Here is a 23,410-nt window from a genome sequence, read left to right as displayed (position 1 = left end):
AAAAGGGCTTAAATGATGGTAAGACATACACCTATGTGTAACAGGCATGGCTATGGTTAAGAAGCTTGCTTCCCAACCATATGGTCTTGGGTTCAGTTCCACCAAGTGACACCTTGGGCAAGTGTCTTCTAAATAGCACCAGGCCAACCAAAGTCTTGAGTGGATCAGGTAGACAGAGAGGTTAATGTCCAGTTTAAACATTTGTAGGCAGAGGTCTAATACACAGATGGGGTTGACAGAGAAGAGGAATTAGAAGAGGTAAGAAGGGTGACTAAGGAGCACCTGGGTCGAGGGGATAAGAAACTGTCTGCTTTAGAGGAACAGTGAGCACTGCAGTTGCAATACAAAGGGTAGCAAGAAGAAATAGGGGAATATCTGGGCCAAATCTAAAACCTGGATTTTTTTTTTAGTGGGCCACACCAAAAATGGTAAGCTACAAGTCATTTAAAGGAAAATTTATTGTATTTATAGAAAGAAAACCAAGGGCCACATGTGTCCCTGGAAGCCACAGTTGAGAACCATTGTTCTAAATGTATGTGCAACAGCAGCAGTTACAGGTGTGTGTGTTTGCGTGTATGTGTATGTTTGTGGGTGTTTTCATGTGGGTTTGTGTGTCCGTGTGGGTTCATGTGTGTCCATGTGGGTTCATGTGTGTTTGTGTGTGTGCTTGTGTGAGTGCGTGTGTGTGTTTGTGTGTGTGTATGCGTGTTCGTGTGTGTGTCGTGTGTTCGTGCTAAAAAGAGAGTCTGGTTTACAAAATAGAAGTCACCATGGAAGACTTGATAGAGATTGTGAGCTCTTGTGTTTATAGCAGGTGAGGGCTTCCATTGTGTCACAGATAACTGAAGAGACAGGTTGGGATAACAGGACTGTTTGCTTAGCATGTGTAGTGATTGTATCTCTGTGTGGTTGAAGGAGATTAAGTCATTATATCATCACTGAAGAAAGTTTCGGAAATCCGTTTATGAAAACAATACAAGGTGTCAGATGTTACATGAGGATTAGATGTCTGTATGTATAGATGGTTAAGAAAGAGGAGAGAGTGACAGTCTGCAGTGTGCTGTTGTTGTTGTTGTTGCTAGCAGTAATAAGTTGATAGTGAAGTGAGACTCCAGACCATAAAATTGATCACCCAAACAAATTCATTGGAAAATATACAAATTTATAAAACAGGGTCAATCACTGTAACAGGGAAAATTAACTGGCGCTCTGCCGGTTATGCCTTTAAGAGTGTTCCAGTTGATCCGATCAACGGAACAGCCTCATCATCATCATCGTCGTTTAATGTCTATTTTCCATGCTGGCATGAGTTGGACAGTTTGACTGAGGTCTGGAGAGCCAGTGGCTGCACCAGGCTCCAATCTGATCTGGTGTAGCCGCTAACTCTATCAAACCATCCAACCCATGCCAGCATGGAAAACGGACATCAAACAATGATGATGATAATGAAGTAGCTGAGCACTCCACAGACATGCATAACCTTAACCCTTTCGTTACTGTATTTATTTTGAGATGCTCTGTGTTTCTTTCAATTAATTTTAAATATAACAAAGAATTTAGTAAAATAACTTAGTTATCATTAATTTAGTGTTAGGAACATAAATTGTGACTAAGGTTTGGTGGGAGATTTTAATTCAAAACTTATGCAAACAAGACATTTGCACTCAGAACCAGAGCCGGTTTCAGTCGGGTTGGTATCAAAAGGGTTAAATATAACAAAGAATTTAGTAAAATAACTTAGTTATCATTCAGCTAGTGTTAGGAACATAAATTGTGACTAAGGTTTAGTGAGAGATTTTAATTCAAAACTTATGCAAACAAGACATTTGCACTCAGAGCCAGAGCCGGTTTCAGCCGGTTGGTAACGAAAGGGTTAACATAGTTCTCAGGGTGATTCAGCATGGCACACAGAATGAACAATAAAGAGCTAAGAATTTTGGTATAAAGCCCTCACCTTCAAACCAAAGTCTCAGCCACCACCACCACTGCCTTACCTAGATGATTAATACCTTAAAAAAACAATTTACCTTCAAAATTTGAAGCCTCCACTCCATTCTTAGCACTCTGTAAGACTGCACGGATATTTATTTTTAGTTTATCCATTTTGGACTGAAAACAAGAAGCAGAAAAAACAAAACCAAATTAGATCAATCAAATTGGGAGGAAGGGGGTATATTAATTAAAATGCATTAATCGTAAAGTTTATAAGAATTAGTTCCAATCTTTGGTAATGTCAGAGAGGTGAACTTCAGTTACATAGCTTAAAACTATAAGATCACACCATTTCCTCTGATCCGACCACAGCTTCCAACTTTCCTTTTTTATACCTATTTCTTTATTACCCACAAGGGGCTAAACACAGAGGGAACAAACAAGGACAGACATAGGTATTAAGTCGATTACATCGACCCCAGTTCGTAACTGGTACTTAATTTATCGACCCCGAAAGGATGAAAGGCAAAGTCGACCTCGGCGGAATTTGAACTCACAACGTAACACAGACGAAATACCGCTAAGCATTTCGCCCGGCATGCTAACGTTTCTGCCAGCTCGCCGCCTTTTTCATACCACCACTTGACAACCTATGAATAAGGTCTTTATATACAATGTCAAGAAGGGTTCCTAAATTCTTTGTACTTCAGAACAGGTGCTCATAGGGGAGTAGTGAGTATTACAAAAAAAAAACACATTTTAATTATTATTGTTCAGATTTCAGTTGCTAATGTCATGTAAGGTTTTCTCATGGCAGCAGGCTAACATCCTTCAGCGATTGTGGATGTAGTTTTGTCCATGGTTACTTCTATCTTATGGTCTCTAGTTCAAGAATGAATGGAAGTGGGGGAGACCCCCTTTGGTCATGAATGACCATGGAATTGCACCGAGAAAGTTACCCTCCCAGGCACAAGTCCGGACAAGGTAGTTTATGGAAGGCCAGCAGTTACCCATGCATAACGGCCTCCCCTCTCCATGCCACTAGTGTTATCCAAGGGAAAGGCAAAGGAGCCGATACAGCTTGGCACCAGTGGCGTTGCAACTCATTTCTACAGCTGAGTGAACTGGAGCAACATAAAATAAAGTGTCTTGCTCAAGAACACAACACACAGCCCGGTCCAGGAATAGAACTCACAACCTTACAATCGTAAGCTTGACACTCTAATCACTGAGCCATGCACCTTCAAGAATGAAAGGAATACACAAAGAATTATCTGAAAATTAAAAAGCTTGTACCAGTATAACATCAAGTAAGACACAAAAGCTCCAACACAAGAATGCAGTCAATCAAGCACAACAACAGACCATACTTATAACCAATACCAAAAAGTCATTTTTTTTTTATGCATTGCATACAAAATCAAGATTTTTATATAAAAGGGATCAACTAAAATTATTTTTTTAAAAATGCATACATCAAGCAATGCTGAGGGGGAGGACAAACACACACACATATATATATATATATATATATATATATATATATATGTGTGTATACATATATACGACGGGCTTCTTTCAGTTTCCATCAACCAAATTCACTCACAAGGGTTTGGTCAACCCAAGGCTACAGTAGAAGACATTTGCCCAAGGTGCCACGCAGTGGGACTGAACCCGGAACCATGTGATTGGTAAGCAAGCTACTTACCACACAGCCACTCCTATATATATATATATATAGTTGAAATTTACAGAAAAACAAAAGACAAAGACAAGTGTATAAACAACAAGCAGGTGTATTAGTTTGATGCTCAGGAATGTGAGAAAGTCTTTTACATTTCGAGTCTATGCTCTTCAGCAGAATGGCAGAATGGAACACGAGGAAATGAATAGAGAGAGTAACCCTTTGGTGTTTAAGCCGGCCATATCCGGCCCAAATATCCAACATGTTTTACATTCAAACTAGCCATATCCAGCCCCTCACACCTAACCTACATTGACATTCTAAGAATAAACTATCATACCATTGAAACTTCAAAGTGTAAGATAATGCATGATTAATTGGAAATAATTTGAGTGAAAAAAGTATTACATTTAACAGATTAATCTGAACACTAAAGGGGTAAACAAACTTTTGGAGTTACATACAGATTAAGAGAAAATAGAGAAAGAAAAAGTTCAAAAAGGTTCAAACGTTGTGGTGTATTCGAGCGATTTTTCATCACTTGTAGCCTTCACAACAATTTGGAAACCTCTACAGGGGTTTCCAACCATTTTTTTTTTTTATCTATGGACCCCTTTGATTACTATTTTACTCTAGTGGACCCCACCCCATAGCCATTGGATGCTTAAAAACTAGTTTTGCAGATACTTCTTTCAAAACTTCTATTTTGTTTTTCACACATTAACTAGGTGTAGGTTCAACTATGTAAAATGCTAGAGAAAGATACCCAGCTGTTTCTTGCAATACATAACAATACATAGGAGTGGCTGTGTGGTAAGTAGCTTGCTAACCAACCACATGGTTCCGGGTTCAGTCCCACTGTGTGGCATCTTGGGCAAGTGTCTTCTGCTATAGCCCCGGGCCGACCAATGCCTTGTGAGTGGATTTGGTAGATGGAAACTGAAAGAAGCCTGTCGTATATATGTGTGTGTGTATATATATATACATATATATATATATATATATATATATATATATATATATATGTATGTGTCTTTGTGTTTGTCCCCCTAGCATTGCTTGACAACCGATGCTGGTGTGTTTACGTCCCCGTCACTTAGCGGTTCGCCAAAAGAGACCGATAGAATAAGTACTTGGCTTACAAAGAATAAGTCCCGGGGTCGATTTGCTCGACTAAAGGCGGTGCTCCAGCATGGCCGCAATCAAATGACTGAAACAAGTAAAAGAGTAAAGAGTAAGAGTATACATCTAAAGCAACAGTTTTTCAGGGGCCCTTCAAATTCTATTGTGGATCCCCAATTTACTAACCCTCGCCCCAAAAATGTATATAGACCCTCAGGGGCCATACGGACCCCAGTTGTGAACAACTGTTTTACATAGTTACTCAACCTGCTAGAAATAGCAACCAAATCTCCTTCATATTCAACACTCATGAACTACCTTCTTAACCCTTTTGTTAACTTATTTCTTTTGAAATACACCGTCTTTGTTTCAAATAATTTCTCGAGTGGGTAAAAATCGCACCGAGGTTCTTGCTAGAATGTTCGTGGCTGACTAAAGTAGGATGATTCTTGCTGAATTATTTAAGGGCCGCCATGTGACCAAAGTCGCTAGAAGCTAGGATCACCAAACATAGATTGGCATATTTCGGTCATGTTATGCGGAGGAAATCCCTGGAGAAGGATATCATCCTCGGAATGGTCAGTGGCAAGAGAGGAAGAGGCCGACCAAGAACCCGCTGGCTTGACACCATCAAGAGTGATACCGGAATGGACATAGCCAATCTGAAAGAAGCGGCTCAGGATAGAACTGACTGGAGGACACTGATCCAACGAGTAACCGAGAGTGGACTTTCGACTGAGCTGATAGATATATATGTGACCAAAACAAACAAAAATATTCCAGGCATTTTTACTCAGAAATCAGTAATAATAGTATTTGATGTAGTCAGGTGGGAATATCAGCTTACCTGCCTGCCTATAGAGTTATTCATGTCAAAGACGAGAGCTTTTTTTTTTTTTTTTATGAATCAAATACAAACTGAAGTACCATATAGGAAACCAATAGGAAAAAAAATAACAACCTTAGACACCACCATCACTACTTCCTCCACCACCACCTTCCGTGCTGACTTCCTATTCTCTCTCCACATACAATCCTTTACAGTTATCCACCCCCACCTCCCACCACTATCTATTTTCCTTTCTCTTCCTACTCCTCATTCATTCTTTCTATATTTCTCTTCATTCCAGCCACCACTAATTCTTCCTTCCCCTCCTCCTCCATCTCTCTCTTCTTTTCTTCCCAATCAACCATTCCTTATCTTTTCTTGCCCACACTAACTTCCTTCTCTCTCTCTCTCTCTCCTCCCTTCTGTCTGTCTGTGTTTGGCTTCACCTCTCTCTTTGCTTTCTAGCTGTGTGTGTGTGTGTGTGTATGTGTGTGTGTTAATTCTCACCTACCACACAACACAGGTGAGCTAAATTGAGCATAGTGATTTTCTCCTATCTCTCTCTCTCTCTAACACACAGAGTCCAAGGGCTATTTGGCTATTTTCCTATCATTAACAGAGCCCTCTCACCCTCACCCGAACACCACCTACTTCACTAACCTCACAGTGACCTCTCTAAGGTCAGTACATATTGTTCAGCCAACAAGCTACAAATAGTAGGCAGTTTAAGAAGGAAGATTTTGGATATGACACACAGTAGGTCAAATGTTGTTGAGTAACACTCCACTTGAGTGTGGCAGAGTAGGTCAAATATTGTTGTTGAGTAAAGCTACTTGAGTTTGGCAGAGCAGATCAAATCTTGTTGAGTAACACTACTTGAGTATGATAAAAGGTCAAATATTGTTATTGAGGAATATCACACTTGAGTGTAGCAGAATAGGTCAAATGTTACTGATGAGTAACACTCTTCTTGAGTGTGGCAGGATAGGCCAAAATTGTTGTTGAGTGACAGAGTAGGCCAAATACTGTGTAATACTCCACTCCAGTTTAGCAGAACAGGTCAAATATTGTTGAATAACACTCAACTTAAGTGTGGTAGAGTAGGTCAAATATTGCTTTTTTTGAGTAATACTTCCATTCGAGTGTGACAGAACAGATCAAATACTGTTGAGTATGACAGAGCAAGTCAAATATTCTTTTCTACTCTAGGCACAAGGCCCAAAATTTTGAGGGAGGGGGCTCAGTTGATTAGATCGATTCCAGTACGTAACTTGTACTTAATTTACCAACCCCCGAAAGAACGCAAGGTAAAGTCGACCTCAGTGGAATTTGAACTCAGAAGTAGACAGACGAAATACTGCTAAGCATTTCACCCGGTGTGCTAATGTTTCTTATTTCTTTATTGCCCACAAGAGGCTAAACATAGAGGGGACATACAAGGACAGACAAAGGAATTAAGTCGATTATATCAACCCCAGTGCGTAACTGGTACTTAATTTATCGACCCCGAAAGGATGAAAGGCAAAGTCGACCTTGGCGGAATTTTAACTCAGAACGTAACGGCAGACAAAATACGGCTAAGTATATCGCCCAGTGTGCTAATGTTTTTGCCAGCTCACTGCCTTATCTTTGGTACCATATATTCTTTTCTACTCTAGGCACAAGGCACGAAATTTTGGAGGAGGGGACCCAGTCGATTAGCTCGACCCCAGTATGCAACTGGTGCTTAATTTATCAACCCTGAAAGGATGAAAGGTAAAGTCGACCTCGGTGGAATTTGAACTAAAAACATAAAGACAGGCAAAATACCTATTTCTTTACTACCCACAAGGGGCTAAACAGAGGGGACAAACAAGGACAGACAAACAGATTAAGTCGATTACATCGACCCCAGTGCTTAACTGGTACTCAATTTATCGACCCCGAAAGGATGAAAGGCAAAGTCGACCTCGGTGGAATATGAACTCAGAACAAAACGGCAGACAAAATACGGTTACGCATTTCGCCCAGCATGCTAACGTTTCTGCCAGCTCGCCATCTTGAGTAGGTCAAATATTATTGTAGAGTAACTATATACATCTACAGCTAAGTATCACTGTTGTAGCTGTTGAGCAACGCAGCTCATTTATGCTTGAGGTGGCAGAATCATTAGCAAGCCAGGCAAAATCCTCAGTGCTATTTTGTCTGTCTTTACGTTCTGAGTTCAAATTCTGCCAAGGTCAACTTTACCTTTCATCCTTTCAGAGTCGATAAATTCTACTTCTGTGTTTCTGGAAGGTCATCAGCATGAAACTTCAATATTAAGAATTGGCTGTCATGGGACTATAATCCTACACACACACAACTTTTTACTCATTTCTGTCGTTTGACTGTAGCCATGCTGGGGCACCGCCTTGAAAGGTATTAGTCAGACAAATCGATCCTTAAGACTCATTTTTTAAAGCTTAGTGATAATTCTATGTCTCTTTTGCAGAACCACTAAGTTACAGGGACATAAACATACCAACACCGGTTGTCAAGTGGTGTTGGGAGACAAACATAGACACACACACATGGATATACACTTGTGTGTGTGTATCATTTTCTGTCTACCAAATCCACTCACAAGGCTTTGATTCAGCCCAAGGTGATAGAAGACACTTTGCCTAAAGTGCCATGCAGTGGGACTGAACATAGAACCATGTGGTTGGGAAGCAAGCTTCTTACCACACAGCCGTGCCTACTTTGTTACTTTTCAAATTGACTGGAGCAAAGGCAGTATACTTCATCTGAAATATGGGATCAAAGGATTTCACAATCAAACATCAACTCAAGTCAGATTTGAACATGAAGGGACCAAATACCAGTGCCACTTGTATCCCATTACATTCTGAGTTCACATTTGCCATTCCTTGTACAAAATATAAACTAAATAATATAAACAGAAAATATACAAGGTCTGATCAATAACTATCTGGACTGTTGCCATAGTAATGAAGCAAAAGCAAGCAGAGTAAAGCACGCACAGTGAAGCTGCTTGGCACTCTGTTGTGCATGCGCACTAAGTTTTAACATTGTAGCTCCCTTTCGCTGTTTACAGCAGTGCTTGGAAGGAACATGTGTAGTATGTGATCATTGCATTGACCATGACAGAAAAAGTTGAGCAGAGAATCTGCATCAAATGTTGCCAAAATTTGGCGATATCTGCTCAGAGGCCCATGCAAAGTTTTCAAAAAGTTTTCATCATTCTCGACACAATCAAGGAGATCTTGTACAACTAAAAACCCAAGTGTCCTTTTGGTCAGCTGAAAGCAGTTTTAGCACAAACTTGGCAGACACTGAACCGTAATTAAACTGCACATCCTCTGATAACTCATGGATGGTGAATCAAGGGTTTCCCCTCACGGCTGCATACACATCTACAATGTTTTTTCTCAGTTCTGCTGGTTGCGGATCTCCCAGAACATTCATCACTATCAACATTTTTTCAGCCATCTAGGAAACATCTGAACCACTCATCCACCTGTGTGCGGCTCATACGCTTTCTGCAACTTTACGTCAGCCTCTGAGCAGGTTATCGCCATGACAACTTTCCCTCTCATGGTCAATGTGTCGATCACATGCTACACATCTTCATTCCAAACACTGCTATAAACAGTGGAAATGCGCGTGCACAGCAGAGTCCAAGGTCAATCTGTGCTAAACAGGCTTCACTCAGCATGCTTTAACTTCATTACTATGGCAACAATCCGAATACTTATTGATCAGACCTTGTATACTTACTACTGATATAAACTGACATGTTGAATCAATCGACACTATGTAACCTAACACCCCATTTGTGGTATTGTACCTAGACAGAAGAAATCATTAATAGTATAGTGTGTGTGAGAGAGATAGAGAGAAAAGGAGAGAAGGGTGATGTGTTCAGTTGGATCAAACTAGTTAATTACCTCTTTCTTCTAGTAAAAGGGCTTATTTCAGCAAAGCTTTTTATTTTCACTGACAGTAGGTGTTTCCAGAGAGGATTAGCAGTCAAGTACAAAGTACAGATACTGGAGCAAATGGTGTTAATAAATGAAGTGTGAGTGGAATGAACAAAAAAATACATGGTTGGTATGGTCAACACAATATATATAAACATGCACTAACACATATACACATCAGAGAGAGAAATATTGTATAAAATATAGGACACACACACACACACGCACACACATATATTCTTTTTATTCTTTTCTTCTATTTGTTTCAGCCATTTGACTGTGGCCATGCTGGAGCACCGCCTTTTAGTCGAACAAATCGACCCCAACACTTAGTCTTTGTAAGCCGAGTACTTATTCTATCAGTGTCTTTTCCTGAACCGCTAAGTTACGGGGACGTGAACACACCCACATCATTTGTCAAGCAATAGTGGGGGGACAAAGATAAACACACACACACATCATCATCGTTTAACGTCCGTTTTCCATGCTAGCATGGGTTGGACGGTTCAACTAGGGTCTGGGAAGCCAGGAGGCTGCGCCAGGCCCAGTCTGATCTGGCAGTGTTTCTACAGCTGGATGCCCTTCCTAACGCCAACCACTCTGAGAGTGTAGTGGGTGCTTTTTATGTGCCAGACGAGGCTGGCAAACGGCCACGATCGGATGGTGCTTTTTACGTGCCACCGGCACGGGGGCCAGACGAGGCTGGCAACGGCCACAATCGGATGTTGCTTTTTACGTGCCACCGGCACAGAGGCCAGTTGGGGCGGGGCTGGCAACAGCCACGTTCGGACGGTTCTCTTACGTGCCACTGGCACTGGTATCTCAGCTACAATTTCCATTGATGTTGAGAGATTTCGATTTATATATATATATCATCATCATCGTTTAGCATCCACTTTCCATGCTAGCATGGGTTGGACGTTTCAACTGGGGTTTGGGAAGCCAGAAGGCTGCACCAGGCCCAATATATATATATATATATATATATATATATATATATATATATATATAATATATATATATATATATACACACACACACACAAAGGTATTCTGAAAAGTTCCCGGCTTTGGGTAAAAGGAAACACAGGAGGCATCAGTTATGATTTTATTGAACGTATTTCCCTCTCAGATTCACACACTTATTGCAGCAGTCCTTCAGCTTTTCTAAGCCCTGTAAAAGTACTCAGAAGGTTGGGCCTCCAACCAGGCCCTTTGCAAAACCCTTAAAACCTGGAACTTTTCAGCACCCCCACCCCCGTGTGTGTGTGTGCATGGGTAGTAAAGGGTTTTTTCTTGCTGAATCAATGATGCTTGTGTGTGAAGTGTGAAGCAAGATGTGGGTTTGTATGCATCAGACCCGTGGAAACTAGATAGAAATGAGGCAAGCCTTCTTTGCTGGATGTGTCATGTTTGTGTCCATGAACGATAAAATATGAATGCATTGCAAGAGAAACTAGGGAGTAGAATGTGTTGCGTAAGAGCAGAGGCTGTGATGGTAGGGACATATATTGCAGGAGGGGGACTGCTACATAAGCAAGTGCTTAGTGCTCAAAATAAATGGTACCTTCAAAAGAGGGAAACAGAAATATGTAAGACAAGGTAGTGAATGATGAGGCCGAGATGTTACATCTGATGAAGGGTTTGACAGAGGGCTGTGTTGACTGAAAATACAGGTGCTGCAGGAGACCTTACCTGTAAGTTTAGTGAAGTTCTCATTAAATGGTGGAGTAGTGTATATCCCCATTAGCTACTTACTTTTCTTCCCTTCTCATCATCTCTTACTGTAAAGTACAATGCCTGCAATTGAGAGGAAAACCCTTGACCTGTGCATACTAAATGTTCCTTGCCCCTACCTCCACTATCCATCTCTTGCTACTCCTCTTTTCTCTCCTTCAAAACTGTGAGTTCCATTTCTGGCAGTGTGTTTTGTCTCTTCAAGCAAGACAATTTATTCCACACCGCTCCAGTTCACTTGGCTGGCAAAAATGAGTGGTACCTGTGTAATTCAAAGGACCAGCCTTGTCACACTGAATCTCCCTGAGAATTACATTAAGGGTACATGTGTCTGTGGCGAGCTGGCAGAATCGTTAGCACGCCGGTCGAAATGCTTAGCAGTATTTCGTCTGCCGCTACGTTTGAGTTCAAATTCCGCCGGGGTCGACTTTGCCTTTCATCCTTTCGGAGTCGATTAAATAAGTACCAGTTACGCACTGGGGTCGATACACTCGACTTAAACCGTTTGTCTGTCCTTGTTTGTCCTCTCTGTGTTTAGCCCATTGTGGGCAGTAAAGAAATAGGTACATGTGTCTGTGGAGTGCTCAACCACTTGCATGTTAATTTCACAAACAAGCTGTTCCTTTGATTGGATCAACTGGAACCCTTGTCTGTTTTAACCAACACAGTGCCAATTATCCTTCCAAAACCATGATGCTTAAGTGAGGAGAGATTGTATTCTTGCAAACTCTTATCAATCTTTCCTGAGTCTTCTGTCACCACATTTTCTATTCATCTTCTTAGATATGACACTTTGAGAATACACTCCAGTTCCTCATCCTCATCTCTCTCTCATGCATCACTCTACCACCCATAATATGGAGTAGCACTGAATTTTCTATACAATCCAACCCCACCCCACTGTTCTTATCACACTTTGACTCTCCTGATCTAACCCATGACACTTCTAGTTTTCTCTTTCCTAACATTCCCTTTACTGAGGAATATTTGCCATCTCAACATAGCTAACCACTAAGGGTAGGTGTTACTGTAGCTTGTAGCCCCAGGAGAACATCGTCTCCAGCTGGCTTTAAAAAAAAAATTTTTTTTTTTAAAGTGTGCCTAAAGCCATGTTCTCCTGAGGCTACAAGCTACAGTAACACCTACCCTTAGTGGTGTGTTACTGTAGCTTGTAGCCCCAGAACATCGGCTCCAGCTGGCTTAAAAAAATTTTTTTTTTTTTTAAGTGTGCCTAAAGCCAGATTCTCCTGAGGCTACAAGCCACCCTTAGTGGTTAGCTATATTGAGATGGCAAATATTCCTCACTACAGTAACACCCACCCTTAGTGGTTAGCTATGTTGAGATGGCAAATATTCCTCACATTGTCGTGCAGTTACTGTTTATACCTCATTCAGAGATTTATTATTCCCTTTACTGTTCTCTCATAACGATAAACCTGTTCTTCTTGTACTTCACCTAATAAACCATTCAATCCATACATAACCGCATAAAAAACAAACATAAAATGATGAGGTTATTATATATATAAAAGAGAGCACTGGATTCCCATACCCCTCAACCTATCCAATCACCTTTACCAATCACTCCTTCTCTTTCACACTAACCACTGACACATTTTTGTTCCTCTTTCTCTTTTATTATTCCTCTACCCCACAACTCTGTGCCATAGAATTCTATCTTATTCTACCCTTTCATCATGATAGGAGCATAAACACTAAAATAGTTGCATTTCAATTTTCCAATTGGTCAGCCTGAAGCTATAGAACACACTTGCCCAAGGTACCACACAATGGAAATGAACCCGGAACCATGTGGTTGGTAAGCAAGCTACTTACCACACACCCATTCTTGTGTCTATATATATATATGTATGTGTGTGTGTGTGTGTGTGTGTATGTGTGTGTGTGTCTGTGTTTGTCCCTACACCATCGCTTGACAACCAATGTTAATGTGTTTACATCCTTGTAACTTAGCGGTTTGGCAAAGGAGACCAATGGAATAAGTACTAGGCTTACAAAGAATAAGCCCTGGAGTCGATTCGTTCTACTATAGGTGGTGTTCCAGCATGGCCACAATCAAATAATTGAAACAAGTAAAAGAGTAGACAATCAGAAGGAAGGTGTAGAAACTGAAAGCCCCACCTGCAAGACATGGTGGGTTCAGATAGATTCTAGGTGACACATATATGGTGAGGAAGAGGAGAAGACACTGAAAACAACTGGGAAGCATCCTGTAGTGAGCCACAGACCAAATCTGTAGACAGCATGGCACCAGCTAGACAGAAGGTAACAGGGTAATGAAATGGTATAGTAGAGCCATAAAAGGCAAAGAGGACAGGCCTGGAAAAAGTGGAGGAAAGGAACACTGTTGGGTTAAGAGAATAGAAATGTAAGTAAAAGGTTTGCCAGTGTTCAGTGATAAGAGAATAAGAAATGTGAGGTGGTCTGTGATACCTGATGGCATTCAGGATGTGGGTATAGAATGATGGCAGTGCATTGCCCTAATTTCCAATGATGACTGATGAGAATGTATATGAGGGGGGGTGGGGGTGGAAGGAGAAAGAGAGTTTAGGCAAAGTAGACTAACTAAAGAAGTCTACATAGCTGTACATGGGTCAAATACTTTTTTTAAGGCTATGAAAGACAAGGGAAGTAGTTGGACTCTCAGCCAAACGTTAAATCACTTGCACAGTGAATCAGGTTGGATGAGGAGGTGCTCTATCCAATGACTGGTGTAGCAGTATCATCATCATCAACAACAACATTTAGTACAGGTGCAAAGGAGGTGTAGTAGAAAGCAGCAACTGCAGAGATATCAAACCGGTGGACCAAGTTATGTAACAGAGTTATTGTTCAACTGATTAGGAAGAGAATTTAGATAAGATACAGCTCTTGTGCCAAGATGGAGCACCACTAACGCCTCACTGAAACTATAGCCACTATAGATGTACCTGTATGTCAGTGGTTTTCAACCAGGGTTCTGCCAGTACAGTCCAGGGGTTCCGCAAGAAGTTACAAAACTGCTAAAATAGGCAGTAATTTTTAATTCTCCTGTGCAGATATGTGTGGAAAAGACTATTATATTATTGCACAGGGGTTCCTCGAGCCAGTGGAATGTTTCCTTGGGGTTCTGCTCCAGCAAAAAGTTTGAAAAGCACTGCTGTATGCAGATGTACAGACTTTGAACAGAACATCATGGTGCATAACCTGGGTTTCGATGAGTGGCTTGTGAGGGATGCACGAGCCATGTGAAGGGGTGCCACCATCAACATGACAGTTGGCAACAGGTTTGACAATGATTTTAATGTCTGTTGGTAGGAATCTGTCAGAGAGCAGTCTCCGCCTTTTCCCATTTATTACAGTTCTCCAGACCCTAAGACTGGCTGTCCACGGAAGCTCCTCTATGCTAAAAACCTTGTGCAAATAGCTGAATCTGTTGAGGAATCAGAGAAAACAATCCAAACATGAAAGCAAAGGAGAGACGGCAGCACTCTACTGCCATCTAGAAGGTGACTATACCTGATATGCAGAAAAGGCATTGCATACAGTGAATCCAATGTAAGCAAAGGGTATACATGTGTTACAGTAGACTAACAGAGAAGAAATACAGGGTGGCCAAAAAGTAGGTTTACAGTTATTCAACTATCTCTTTTGCATTCATATATTAACAGTTTAGATTTTAATTATAAATATAAATGAACCATTCTATGCTAATTTAGTTATAAGATAGAAATTTAAATGTAATAAAATGTTTTAAAAGAAATTTAAAGTGCCTGCATGATAACAGTAAACCTACTTTTGGGTCACCCTGTATGTATGTATGTATGTAAATATCAGATACAACAGGGATGCATAGTAGATTATTTCAAGTGCAGTTAACTGCCGATTATCCGGCATCATTGGGACCTGGAGAGTGGTAGATTAGTGATTTTGCCAGATTAGCGATTATCAATTGTTTCTTTGACTTATAGTCAGTAAAGAAACAGAGTAACTGGTCTTTGTTTTGTTTTTGTCGTAAACCATTGAAGATCCACTATTCTTTTTACTCTTTTTCTCTTTTTACTTGTTTCAGTCATTTGACTGCAGTCATGCTGGAGCACCGCCTTTAGTCGAGCAAATCGACCCCGGGACTTATTCTTTGTAAGCCCAGTACTTATTCTATCGGTCTCTTTTGCCGAACCGCTAAGTGACGGGGACGTAAACACACCAGCATCGGTTGTCAAGCAATGCTAGGGGACAAACACAGACACACAAACACACACACACACACACACATATATATATATATATATACATATATACGACAGGCTTCTTTCAGTTTCCGTCTACCAAATCCACTCACAAGGCATTGGTCGGCCCGGGGCTATAGCAGAAGACACTTGCCCAAGATGCCACGCGGTGAGACTGAACCCGCAACCATGTGGTTGGTTAGCAAGCTACTTACCACACAGCCACTCCTGCGCCTATTGTATAATTCACACAATCTTTTCACAGACAAACCACTCTCAAGTTTTTTCAACTTTTTCTTTTATGGACAATGTATGGTGTTTACACTTTGCACTATGAGAAGCACTTCCTTTATGCACTGGAACCATGATTGGGGCTGAAGTGGAAAAGATATAATAATAATAGATGAAAAAAAAAAAAAACCACTGGAAAGGCCTGCCTTTGTTTACAAATAATGCAAGTGTGTTTATGCAGCAAGTAGTGCCAACAAATTGTAGCAGCCAGTTGGTGCAGCAACCCGGGAAATTTGAAATTTTTCTAGCCAAAATTAGTGCCGGATTACAGGTTTCTGGATTAGTGGCAGTCTACTGTATCAAAAAACATCCCTAGATTGCTTCCATTACATCTGCTGGCAATAAAGACATCCTCTCTCCAAAAAGAAGGACAGATTATATAAGGTTTATGAGGTTCATGTACAAAGTGCAATGTTACATAGTAGCATAACATGGCACTGAATGTAGCAGTTGTGTGACAATTGGAAAGAAATGAAGTAAGACTGCTCTAGAGCAGTGGTCCTCAACCAGGAATCATATGCCCCTCCCCCAGTTCCACATAAAATTTTTAGGGGTCCATGTAATAAAATAGTAAATTGAGGATTCACAATTGTATTTTGGCCTCCCACCAAAAAAATTTGCTGTAGATGCATGCATTGCAAGAAACAGCTAAATTTCTTTCAACATTTTACATAGGTTTAACTTATACTAATTAATGTGTGAAAAACAAAATAAGGATTTTGTAAGAAGTTTCTATAAAACTAGTTTTTCAACATCAAGTGGTAACCAAAGGGGTCCATAATGAAAAATGGTTGAGAACCCCTGCTTTTGAGCTTTAAGGGTGTAGCAAAAAGCCTGGTTGGAGGTCCAACCTTCTGAGTTCTTCTACAGGGCTTAAGAAAAACTGAAGGACCGCTGCAATAAGAGTGTGAATCAGAGGGGAGAATATGCATCATTTGGTATCAGACAGCAGAGAGGGAATAAATTTTCAAATTTTATTTCTATTTTATTGACAATTGCAGTCTGAAGAGTGTTTTTGCATTATATATATATTATATGTACTGTATATATAATAATTAAGGTGGTGTAAGCTGGCAGAAATGTTAACACACTGGGCAAAATACTTAACAGCATTTCATCTTTATGTTCTGAGTTCAAATTCCACCAAGGTTGACTTTGCTTTTCAGCCTTTCAGAGCCAATAAAATAAGTACCAGTTACGCATTGAGGTCAATGTAATCAACTTATACCTTCATCTGAAATTTCAGGCCTTGTAACCACAATGTCCCAAAGTAAGTGAGGAGTGCTGCTTGGGTGGATGTGTAACACTAGCATGAATGAACAGAGGAGCTGAGAGAAAACTAAGTTGCAGAGTGGCTGTGTGGTAAGTAGCTTGCTTACGAACTACATGGTTTAGGAATCAGTCCCACTGCGTAGCACCTTGAGCAAGTGTCTTCTACCATAGCCTCGGGCCAACCAAAGCCTTGTGAGTGGATTTGGTAGATGGAAACTGAAAGAAGTCTGTCGTATGCATGCATGCATGTATGTATGTATGTATGTATGTATGTCTATATATATATATATTATATATATATATATATTATATATATATATATATATATATATATATATGTGTGTGTGTGTGTGTCTGTGTTTGTCTCCCCAACATTGCTTGACAACTGATGCTGGTGTGTTTATGTCCCCGTAACTTAGCAGTTCAGCAAAAGAGTCCAATAGAATAAGTACTAGGCTTACAAAGAATAAGTCCTGGGGTTGATGTGCTCAACTAAAGGCGGTGCTCCAGCATGGCCACAGTCAAATGACTGAAACAAGTAAAAGAGGAATCAGAAGTGAGTGTCCCCTCACTTGTCACTGTCTTTTCTACATTTTAAACCATATGTGTGTGTGTGTGTGTGTTTGTCCCCACCACCACCACCACCCACTGCTTGACAAGCCTGGTGTTGGTGTGTTTACATCCCTGTAAGTTGGTAGTTCAGCAAAAAAGGAGCAATAAAATGTGATAGTAGACACATGTGACTGCTGGGTGAAAGTGTCAAGCACCCCTAACCAAAGAAAGAGGAAATCCAAGGAGAAGAGCAAAAAAAAAAGTGAAGAAAGCAAATCTCCAGAAGCAAGGTGATCAAAGAACTCAACTGATCAGCAAGACACTGTGCCAGAAGAAACCTGTTCAAAACAGGAAAGCAATGGGAATAGAGAAAAAAGAAATGTGTGTGTGTGTGTGGCATGATAAGAAGCTTGCTTCTCAACCACACAGTTCCAGGTTCAGTCCCACTGCATGGCACCTCGGGCAAGTGTCTTCCACTATAGCCTCGGGCTAAACAAAGCCTCGTCAGTGGATTTGGTAGAAACTGAAAGAAGCCCTTCGTGTATGTATGTATGTGTGTGTGTGTATATATATATATATATATATACACACACACACACACCTACACACATATATATATAAATCCTTGTGAGTGGATTTAGTTGATGGAAACTGAAAGAAGCCTGTCGTGTGCTTGCGTGTGTGTATGCCCTATTTTTCCTTAGCATCAAACTAATACACTTTGTTGTACCTCCACATCAGTCTTTTCTACATTTTGAACTCTGTGTGTGTGTGTGTGATTGTCTTTCACCACTGATTGACAATCCTGCTGTTGGTATGTTTATATTTCTGTAATTTAGCAGTTCAGCAAAGGAGGACAATAAAAAGTAATGAGAACTGAGGGGGGGGATTCATTACACATACACCTACACAATCACACATCTAGACATACACACACACCTTTACATATATATACACACACATCTATACATAAATACACATCTATATATACATACACACACACCTATACCTACATATACACACACACATCTATACATACACACACACACACACATCTACACATACATATACACACACATCTATACCTACATATATACACAAACATCTATACATATACACACACACATACATTCAGGGTTTTATATTCTGAATGTGTAAAGTGAACACCACATTCCCACCTGAGATGGTAAAGTTCTCTCTATAATTATTGTTCTGGATTAATTGAGGATAGGATATAGTTGTATTATGTACACAAATAGGTTAAACTTTCTATTTATGGCAAAGTCTCGTAGCTTAAGGCTGGTGTCACATTTTATGATGACGACCAGCAGCAACAGAAACCATAACTTGTAAATATCCCATATTTTTTTAATGTCATTTTCACATGTATAAATGCACAGACTCTACATTCAGGTCCATTTTCACATGTTTAAATACATAGGACACAATGCCATAGCACCAACAACTTGTTGAACTGTTGTGCACTTTTAGCAATTAAATAAAACTGTACTGTCTAGGTTCATCTGTCAATCGACTATGTGTGTGTGTGTTGGTGTGCGTGTGTCATCATTTAACGTCCGTTTTCCATGCCAGTATGGGTTGCATGGTGTGACAGCTGCTAGCAAGGCCAGGAGCCACACCAGGTTCCGTAATCTGCTTTGGTTTGGTTTCTGCAGCTGTAGAAGTGTTTCCTAATGTCAACCACAACAGAAAATAGTGAGTGCTTTTTACATGGCACCAGGCTGTGTGTGTGTGTGTGTGTAAGTGAAAACATTATATACATCATCATCAGCATCGTTTAACGTCCGCTTTCCATGCTAGCATGGGTTGCACAGTTCAACTGGGGTCTGGGAAGCCAGAAGGCTGCACCAGGCCCAGTCTGATTTGGCAGTGTTTCTACAGCTGGATGCCCTTCCTAATGCCAACCACTCTGTGAGTGTAGTGGGTGCTTTTTACGTGCCACCGGCACGGAGACCAGTCAGGGCGGCGCTGGCTCCGGCCACGTTCGGATGGTTCTCTTACGTGCCACCGGCACTGGTATCACAGCTACAAATTCCATTGATGTTGATAGATTACGAATAAGTAAAAAAAAATGTTATTAAGAAACAGGACGCAATGCACCTGCGCTTTTATTAACAGTAAGTTATTTATCTATATATATTCTGTTTGTTTCAGTCATTTGAATGCGGCCATGCTGGAGCACTGCCAAATCAACCCAGCACTTATTCTTTGTAAGCCTAATACTTATTCTATTGGTCTCTTTTGACAAACCGCTAAGTTATGGGGACATAAACACACCAACATCAGTTGTCAAGTGATGGTATGGGGACAAACAAACACACACACATACATACATACATACATACATATATATATACACACACACACATATGATGGGCTTCTTTCAGTTTCCATCTACCAAATCCACTCGAACCTCATGCCATATGGTTGGGAAGCAAGCTTCTTACCACACAGCCATGCCTCCACACACACACATATATATATATATATATATATACATATATAGGAAGCTTGCTTCTTGGCACATAGTTTCAGGTACAGTCCCACTGTGTGACACCTTGGGCAAGTGTCTTCTGCTAGAGCATTGGGCCAGCCAAAGCCTTGTGGTTGACTTTAGTAGGTGGAAGTTTCCGTCATGTATGTACGTGTAAGTGCTTGTGCCTCCTAACAGAGAGGAGGCGGGGGAATCATCATCTTTTTAACATCTACTTTTTCCATGATTACAAGAGTCAGATAGGTTTCTCTTTGTCGTGATATTGTGTGACAGTTTATAAAGCAAGTGCCACCATCATACAAACAGTGTCATTTGTTTCCAATATTTTGCAAAAGCATATTCAACCACGAGGAAATATTACCTCACATGGAAACAGGTGAGGGTCGGCGACAGGAAAGGCACCGAACCATAGAAAATTTGCCTCAACAAATCTCATCCAACACATGCAAGTAAGGAAAAGTAGACGTTTATAGATGATGTGTATGTGACACATACATACCCACATATATATCATCATCATCGTTTAACGTCCGTTCTCCATGAGTTGGACGGTTCGACCGGGGATCTGGGAAGCCAGGAGGCTGCACCAGGCTCCGGTCTTATCTGGCAATGTTTCTACAGCTGGATGCCCTTCCTAACGCCAACCACTCTGTGAATGTAGTGGGTGCTTTTTACGTGCCTATATATATATATATATATATATATATATATATATATGAGGATGTGCTGAAAAGTCCCTGGCTTTAAGGGTATTGCGAAAGTCCCAGTTGGAGGCCCTAGTTCTTTTACACAGCTTAGAAAAACTGAAGGACTGCTGCAATAAGTGTGTGAATCTGAAAGAAGGAATGTGTTGAATAAAATCATTAACTGAACCTCCTGGATTTTCTTTTACCCTAAGCTTGGAATTTTTCGATCTTTCTCTCAATCAGACTATCAGATGCCCCTATACACGTTTCCATTCTTCTCTTGATTATATTTGGCCCTGAACTTTTTTTTTTTAATTATGTCGTCTTCCTTGTCTCAGAAGCCTTACAAATTGTCTCTTCCAATCTCTAAGATACCACTCAACAACTGCTCGGGTCTGTCTGTTGTTTATGAGCCTGGAAACATACCCGACCCAGCTACACTTGTGCTATTTATTATAGGTCATTCCATGAACACATCGTTCACTCCACTCTGTTTTCGAATTAGTCCGTGTTCGATACGCTCTCACAATGATATTCCTAGCATTGATCTTTTCATGGCTCTGTATGTTATAACCGGATGTTTTCCTTCCTCACTTATGTAAAGCAACAAATAGGATGGAGCTATTTAAGAAATTGGCACGAATGATCGTGTCGAGCTGGGTTTAATTGAGGCAAACTGTGTGCATCCCTTTCAACTATGTATGTGGCCTTTCTGGTCCAAACGCTCATGTACTGTTGTTTAACCCTAGGCCAACCTTTGACTGAAGAACAATGATCAAAGGTACTCAATATCATTTTGTAAATATTATCTATTGAATGTACAGCTTTTTTTCTTCTTCTTCCTTCAAGGAAGTAGAGTGACTTGGAGGAGATTTGGTTGTTATATCTAGCATTAGCTCAAGTGTTTGTCTTGTGTACAGTGTGGTGTGTGAATACAACCAATTCGTGTATGGCTCATGCTGCAGCAGTTTACAGCCACAAGGTTCTAATTTAAGTATCCAAATGTTCCGACCACTTAAATTACTACGTTCAGAGATGTCGTCACACACAGAGACACGAAATTAGTAAAATACGTAAAAGACACAAAACCAAAAAGACACACGTGGTGACTAAATTGAGATGTGTATGTATGTATGTATGTACATATATATACCCACACACACATTATATGCACTATGTAACAAACCAGTGCACGCAAAATACTTGTTTAAAAGGAAACTCTATATACAAGACATCGCATGTGTGTGTGACACGCACAATAATTCAACCAAAACATTATCGAAAACATGTTACTAAATGTTATCGACTTTTAAATTACGAACAAGGCCACAAATTTAGGGGAGGTGTAACAGTGTAAATCGACCTCCGTACTCTAAGACTGGTGTAAATGGACAGCGAATAAAAATACAACGCCATCAAGTGTGTGTGTGTCGCTCTTGAGTCCATCCACATATTAAAGTCATAGAACGGAAGACATGGAACCACACAGAGACTTGCTTCGAGGAGAAAAGGCGATAGACGCAAACATTTATTTCGGAGGCGATAAACACCATACACACGGTTTCGAACAAGAGACCAAATATCAAACACTTGTTTAGAAGACCATTCAGAGACATAGTTGCTTTGTAGAGAAACTACAAAGGCATACAGTTGTTATGGAGCAAAACGACATGGACACAATAATTCTCTAGAAGATAGATAAACGACATATAGACATATATCAAACATGCACTTGTTTAGAAGACGAAGTAGACAAATACATTTCATTTGGAGAGAGCTGTGAAGACGTACATTTGTTATGAAGCGAAACGACATAGACACACACAACATTTCTTTAGAATGAGAAATCATATATATATATACACGTAGATACAAACAAATATTTTAAGTCGCAAAGAATTCCGACATCGTATTGCGTTTACAAATGAAATTAAATATACGTATAGGCACACGTATACACACACACACATGTATGTATGTACATATATATATATATATATATATGTCAATACACAGACGTGTACACACACATATAGGTATATGTGTGTTGCGTTGCGTATGTGTTATTTACCGTGCAAAGCTGGTTGAATGCTGTGTTTCTGGCGGTGGTAAATCACTATATGCCTACCATTGATCACTTTCTGTTCAGGAAGCTTCAAAGAATTGTAAATAACAGCAGAGAGCTCGCACAGGGGCGATAACTCGAGATCCATGTCCTCTAAATATACGCATTTTACTTTAATCACGCGATTACATTCGTACCTACTTATGTGTATATATATATATACACATACATACATCCTGAGACAAACGTAGATATAAATATATATGTGTGTGTATATGTCAACTGTTGTCGCCCATCCCATTTTGAAATGACAATAAGTCTCTCTCTGTCTCTCTTTTTTCCTTCCTCTTTCAATAATTATCTCTTCCCACTAGCTGGTTAAATACTGGAATGAAGTATGCTTTGTTTAGAAATATTCAAAATATGTCATCAGTACATATAAACATCGGCGTCAGTAAGGTTACTGATGCCTCTCATTTGCAAATGTTTTCGTATTACGGCGACGAAAAGAAAAGAAAATGACCGTTTTCAC

The 23,410-nt window shown here is 40.2% G+C and overlaps 1 protein-coding gene across 3 annotated transcripts in view; it reads right to left on the bottom strand.

Moving 5' to 3' along the window:
- The window catches only part of LOC115223423 (tudor domain-containing protein 7B), a 92,410-nt gene extending 69,372 nt beyond the window's left edge, over positions 1 to 23,038 (bottom strand). For all 3 annotated transcript variants that reach the window (XM_029793953.2, XM_036512582.1, XM_029793954.2), the window contains exons 1-2: positions 22,885 to 23,038; positions 2,028 to 2,109 (exon numbers count right to left, since the gene is read on the bottom strand). In XM_029793953.2, coding sequence (XP_029649813.1) covers positions 2,028 to 2,103 — 76 coding nt within the window. In that variant the 5' untranslated portion in view covers positions 2,104 to 2,109; positions 22,885 to 23,038. The remainder of the gene's footprint in view (positions 1 to 2,027; positions 2,110 to 22,884) is intronic.
- Between the last annotated feature and the right edge of the window lie 372 nt (positions 23,039 to 23,410).

The sequence above is a fragment of the Octopus sinensis genome, linkage group LG23, assembly GCF_006345805.1.
Source record: "Octopus sinensis linkage group LG23, ASM634580v1, whole genome shotgun sequence".
Classification (NCBI taxonomy): domain Eukaryota; kingdom Metazoa; phylum Mollusca; class Cephalopoda; order Octopoda; family Octopodidae; genus Octopus; species Octopus sinensis.
Note: the sequence above shows the minus strand (reverse complement) of the source record. Positions and strands in the feature narration are given on the sequence as shown.